General features: G+C 51.4%; 1 protein-coding gene across 9 annotated transcripts in view; it reads left to right on the top strand.

Annotated features, from left to right (window-relative positions):
- Atp2b2 (ATPase plasma membrane Ca2+ transporting 2) overlaps positions 1-6,422 on the top strand; it is a 320,647-nt gene that overhangs the window by 235,775 nt on the left and 78,450 nt on the right. For all 9 annotated transcript variants that reach the window (XM_026788029.1, XM_005365023.3, XM_013352966.2 and 6 more), the window contains 2 exons: positions 4,842-5,099; positions 5,935-6,060. In XM_026788029.1, the coding sequence (XP_026643830.1) occupies positions 4,842-5,099; positions 5,935-6,060 (384 nt within the window). The remainder of the gene's footprint in view (positions 1-4,841; positions 5,100-5,934; positions 6,061-6,422) is intronic.

Raw genomic sequence — 6,422 nt, 5'->3', positions numbered from 1 at the left:
ACAGTTTCAGCCAATAGTGGGTCCTGGGACCAACGTTCCCATAGGAGAGTGAGGGGGTGTACTGAGGACAGCCTTCCTTACAGTTTCAGCCAATATAGAAGCCTGCAGACGGTAAGGCTGACATATGTCCTACAATTGCCAGAGCTACCCCAAATCAGGAGCTGTTGTGGCTGAAGCCATTGCCTCATCGCCTAAGCCACACAGTAACTCTGTAGACAGATACTATTCTTTCTTTCTTTGTTCTTGAGATTATAATTGAATGACAGTTCTCCCTTCCTTTTCCTCCCTCCAAGCCCTCTCACATCCCCCTCCCATCTCTCCAAGTCTCTCTTTTTGTTCTGTTTTTTTTATTGATTTTATTGAGCTCTATGTTTTTCTCTGCTCCCCTCCCCGGAACCCTCCCACAAAGTCCTCATACTCTAAATTTACTCAGGAGATCTTGACTTTTTCCACTTCCCATATAGATTAGATCCATGTATATCTCTCTTCGTGTCCTCATTGTTGTCTAGGTTCTCCGGGATTGTGATTTGTAGGCTGGTTTTCTTTATGTTTAAAAACCACTTATGTGTGAGTACATATGATAATTGTCTTTCTGGGTCCGGGTTACCTCACTCAATATGGTGTTTTCTAGCTCCATCCAAGTCTCTTTTAATCAGTGATTATTGCATGCATATTTGTATTTGTATATACCTATAAGTCTCTAAATATATCCTATTGTGTCCATATATTATTATTTGTATGTTTTCAGGAGTGACCTTTGGCACTGGACAGCCAATTGGTGTGCTCTTCCCTGGGGAGGGACAGCTGTCCCACCCAGTTTTATTCGGTTGTCTGTAGTTCTTTGTGAAGGTTGAGGGGTCTCGTGGGCTCTTTCTCTGAGTCATCCTTGCTCAGATCACGCTTGTGCGGTTGTGTTGATGAAATGTTATGGGTGCAGCTTCTGTTGTTATTTAGAGACAATCACACAGCAAAGCCCCTGATCCTCTGGCTCTTACCATCTTTCTGCCCTTTCTTCCTAAATGTTCCCTGACCCTTAAGATGTGGGAATGTTTTCTAGATGATCCTCCAGGACTGAGCTCCACAACCCTGCATTTTGATTGGTTGTGCTTTCTGTAATGGTCTCCATCTGTTGCAAGAAGAAGTTATCATTGGCGAGGGATAGAAAGTGCATTCATCAGGCTAGACCCAGGAGGAGCTAGATGCTGTTCTTATGAGTCCCCAAGCCTGTGAAAGATGTGCCAAGGTCACCCATCAAGGGGCTGAAACTCTGTGGCTCTGGCAAAAACATCCAGCTCCACAAAGAGGGCTGGGACTGAGTCACCGGCTTCAGTGGCCTCCTGTGGCCCCGCTGAGCAAGGTGAGACGGGGGCAGCTGGCAGAGGCCAAGATAGGATGGCAGAACTCCTGGGGCATGCCAGGAGAGACCCCGTAGCTCTAGACAGATGGCTGCTGCCGTGAACATCTCTGGGGTATGCAAATCCAGAGCCCAGAGATCATGGCTTGGTGACTGGAGTGTGTCCCGAGTCGACCTGGTTCTGCCCCTGCCACACCTCATTGCTGCTGGTCCAGCCACATTTTCAGTGGAAGGCAGCTGCCTACACTGTGTCCCACTAGCAAAGTAATGGAGGCAGGTTCCTCACATTCTAGTCCCCATGGAGAGGTGAAGCCCTTCTCACCAGCTTGCTACGCATCCTACCTGCAGCCCCAGACGGGAGTCCACCTCCTGCAGTGCTCACCTGCCCTTATCTTAAGCATCCAAGACCTGCATCTCAGCTGGAAATTCTTTGTTTTGTTTTTTGTTTTGTTTTTCAAGACAGGATTACTCTGTAGCTTTGGAGCCAGGCCTGGAACTCACTTTGTAGACCAGGTTGACCTCAAACTCACAGAGATCTGCCTGCCTCTGCTTCCGTCAAATGGGATTAAAGACGTGCACCACCACCGCCCTGCTTCAGCTAGCAATTCTTGTCTGGCTAGAGTGTGGTCTGTGTTCTACTGGACAAATGGAAGTACTGGGCTGGGAGGAGAGGAGGGGACAGTTGCATAGAATTGACCTCAGATACATGGGCTATAGCCCCAGACCAGGCCTTAAGCTGCCCTCAGTGTAGACAAGCCAGTATGAGAGACTCACACCTGGCCTTCATGTCACAGTCAGATGTCATGCAAGTAAAGGACCCTAGGGGATATGGGCTCAAATCCTGGTGGACCAAATCCTGACAATGGTTGGGCTCCTGAAGCCCTACCTTCTGATCTGAAGAAGGGACACAGATCCTGGGACACAGGGCAGCAGGGTCCAAAGAAGGATCTGTGGGGCACTCAGAAAAAGGGCAGAGTACCTGGCATATGCTAGGTGTTTGTTGGGAGCTCAGAGAGGCTGAGTCACTTACCTAGAGTTGCATAGCAAGGCCTGGACTTTGAATCTGGGTCTTTCTGAGTCTGGAATTTCAATGTGATGTACTGATAATAACTCTAAGTGTCCCAGTACTCTAATAATGCCCTGCACACACACACACACACACACACACACACACACATTGAAATAGAAAAGAAGCACACAAGGGGAGACAGGTGTCTCCTTTACAGAGCATGTGGCAAGAAGTGGGGACAACCAAAATCCTACAAAATGAAGTATCAGGGTCTGGATTGAGTCATCTCTTCCCCACCCTCGTGTCTTAGAGTGAATACAACCATCCTCTGGCTCCTGCTGGAACCTTCTGTGGGTACTTCGTGTATTACTTTCCACCTTCAGTATACTGGAAGTTCTCTCTGGGTTTCTGACGACACCCAGTGTGACAGCTGTGTGAACAGCTGTGAGACCGGGTCACCTAGGGGTTAATGACAAGAGGCCTGGGCATGCTCAGTGCAGCTGCAGTGTCTCCTTGCTTATCATGTCTCATCTGCGCTTGGTCGCACGCCAGGAGACTGAGTTCTGTGACACTAAGAGCTGGCAGCATGAAAATTCCATCTCTAAGGCTCCCTGTTCTTTCCACCGTTGGGGTAGGGGTTCGCATCTCTGTGGGGGTTGTTCGCAGTGACACAGGACCACAGCCCTTAGTTCCCTCATCTCAGGCAACTGAATTCCAACTGGTTCCTGCTCTGCTGCTCTGCATCATGTGCTCAAGGCTCGAGCCCGTGGGACCCCATGGCGGCCACCTCACAAGGAGGGTCTCCTTACCCTGAGACCACCTGAGGAGGGGAACACCCATGAACACCCCATTCTACTGATGAGAAAATTGAGACACTATGGTGAAACAGCTACCTAGCAGTCTGCAGCTGAGATTTGAACTCGGGGAGGGGCGGCAGGGGCAGTTCTCAGTGGCACCAATATAATAGCTGTTACCTTCAAACAGTGGTCTGGTAGGATGGTTTTAAGTTACCGAGACAATTCAAAGCTTCCAAGGGGACAAACAGCCTTGAAAGCCCTCCAGGAGTTTACTGGCCTTTAGGGAGTTCTGATTCAGCTGGGAACCCGGATCCTCCAGTGTCACTTGTTCCTGGCCATAGTGACCTCTTGCCTTCCCAGGCATTCCCTGACCTTCTTGTCTCATTGCTTCTGATCCCTGTGTTTCCAGAAGATTCTGTTGGGGTTTCTTGAAACTTCTGTTCACTATTCTTTGGAATCACACTGGATGCCCAGATGATCAAATGAGTCTTTGCCACCTGCCATGGGCTTAGAGGCTCAGAGACTCAGGGCAGGACAAGTCCGAGCTCAGATTCCAGGTCTGAATCCAAACTCTAGATCTGCTGTGTGACTCTAACTGTGTCACTGCCTGTCTCTGAGCCTCTTTCCTTTCTTTGACCATCTGAAGGATGAGGATAGATGCTCGAGGCTTGCCCAGCACCCTGCCAGCCTAGCCCCTGTGGAAAGCGCCCTTCTGAGTTGACCAATAGAGATGATCAGACACCACTCCTGGTATATAAACCATGAGGAGAACACCCAGCTCTCACCCAGGATGTGACCCCTGGCCACTCAGAGTCTTGAGTTCTGCATTCAGAAATGTCAGGTGCCTCTTGCTTTGGGGACCCCCGTGGGAAGCAAGGAGAGGTTGGAGAGTCATAGCTCTTCACAGCCTGGTGTTGTAGACCTTGGGCCTGAGCCTCCATGTTGAGCATATTGGCATTTTTCCATTTCTCACTGCCCCATATGCCTGACCAACCTTGAGAGCTGTAGGCCCGTACTGGGGACTCAGAAGTGCCAAGCATGGGGTGCAGGGTCCCTGCAGGTCAGGTAGATTCCGTTGCCCTAGCTGTGGCCTGAGTTGGGGAGAACCTGCTACACACTTAGTGTGCCAAGAGCCACCCCTTTCCTGTCCCAAAGCCCCAGGAGGTGTTGTCAGCAATGCCACCTCCACTTCCATGGTATTGCATCAAGGTAGGCATGGAGAAATTAATCCCAGCGCTCAGAAGTAGAAGCAGGAGGATCAGGATTCCAAGATCATCTCAGCTGCATAGCCAGTCTGAGCCTGGGCTCCATGAAATCCTGACTGTGAGAACTGACTGACAGAGTCATTCACTTGAGGTCTCAAAGCCAGGACAAAGGTAGGGCCAGTGTGGTTCAGATGGTGGCTTTGAAGTCATACTGCCTGGGGTGGCATTCTCGCTTTCCACCCGCCTAGTTTGGGAAGTTAGTAGGTCTCTCTGAGAAGCCTTAGCATCCCCATCAGTGACAGACACACCCCAGGGGCCTTATAAAGTGACCAGGAGGCGCCCTTTGCCCAGAACATGGCACACAGAGAAACAGCGAGGCCGTCATCTGAGTATCAATGGTGACTTGGCCTAGCTGAGCTGTATGGAAGCTCTTGTCTGGTGGCCTGGGGACCCACTGTTTTTTTGTCTCTCTACAGGATGTGCCACAGCCCAGGGTGGGGCAGAGGATGAAGGCGAGGCAGAAGCAGGCTGGATTGAGGGGGCCGCCATCCTGCTGTCGGTCATCTGCGTGGTCCTGGTCACAGCCTTCAATGACTGGAGTAAGGAGAAACAGTTCCGGGGCCTGCAGAGCCGCATCGAGCAGGAGCAGAAGTTCACCGTGGTCCGGGCCGGCCAGGTGGTCCAGATCCCAGTGGCTGAGATTGTGGTCGGGGACATCGCCCAGATCAAATATGGCAAGTCTTCCTGGCCATGATTCTAGAGCTGGAATCTGGGTAGAGGTGGGACAGGACCGGTAGATAGAAAGATCCTAACCCAGGGAATGGTGGGGGAGGGGGACCCTAAAGGCTGATGTTGTGGCAAGATGTATTCTGCGGCCCTGAGGATCCCAGAGGAGACAAGTTCCCATCCAGTTAAATCAGAAAGGTCATGCCCCTGCACCCCAGCTTCCATCTATAGCAGACATGACTAATCAATCACTGCTCATAATCTGAATACAGCCTCAGAAGGCTTCCCAGCACCGCATCACTAACAAAACCCATTTCCCATCCCTGAACCGACTTCAGAGAGATCTTTCCAGGCTGGTGAAAGTTAGCAAGAGTTGAAGTGGGTGGTGAGTATCCCAAGCCAGTCATATTGCTATCAGAAAGCCCATAGACAGGCTCCAGAGGGGGTTTGGAGAAGATATATCCTGGGTCCGAAGACACAGGCTGGGAGATTGGAGTGGCCCTCCTCACTCAGTCCTTGTGACTCACTTGATTGGAATGTCTTCAGTCCCCCCCCCCAAAAAACAGCCTGCTCTGTTATGAAAAACCTCCTCCCAGCCATGAAAAGACTACAGGAAAATAAACTGCAAAGCATGCTGGGCCCATCAGGTCAAAGGATATACATTATGAAGAGCATGCCTGCGTGAACCAAGGTGGCTCGGTGTCAGGCCCCAAGGATGTCACTTTAGCTGCCCATTGGCTTCCAGGTGCCACCGTGGTTCTGCATGCTGGGGCACCTCCCCCATGGATGCCCCAGCTTCTCTGGCCACCTGACTCTGCTGACCTCCTGCCCTCCTCTAATCAGGTGACCTCCTTCCTGCCGATGGCCTCTTCATCCAGGGCAATGACCTCAAGATCGATGAAAGCTCACTCACAGGGGAGTCTGACCAGGTGCGCAAGTCTGTGGATAAGGACCCCATGCTGCTGTCAGGTGAGCTGCAACTCACAGTGCCTGTGCGGCCAGTCCCCACCCACCACGGGGAGGCTGGTGTGGTCGCTGTCTCTAGGATCCATGGCAGGATCAGCCCGCTGTGTGCAAACCACCCCTTTCCCAAGAAAGCCCACATTATGCCTGCCATGCAGAGCCATGGCCTGGCCTGGAAACTCCCACAGCAAATGTCACAGAGTGTCTCACCCCTGCAAGACACTTCTAGTGTCTTGTCAAGTTTCTAGTGGCTTGGTTTTCTGTAAAGTAATAGTCTTTCTGGATACCCACTATGCACCAGGCCCCGTGATGGGGGGGAGGGAGGGGCATGAGAGGAAGCCAGCCTTGCCATTCCTGGGCAAGAGCTC

Source organism: Microtus ochrogaster, unplaced genomic scaffold, assembly GCF_000317375.1.
Source record: "Microtus ochrogaster isolate Prairie Vole_2 unplaced genomic scaffold, MicOch1.0 UNK1, whole genome shotgun sequence".
Classification (NCBI taxonomy): Eukaryota; Metazoa; Chordata; class Mammalia; order Rodentia; family Cricetidae; genus Microtus; species Microtus ochrogaster.
The sequence above is the reverse complement of the archived record's forward strand: the minus strand, read 5'-3'. Positions and strand labels throughout refer to the sequence as shown.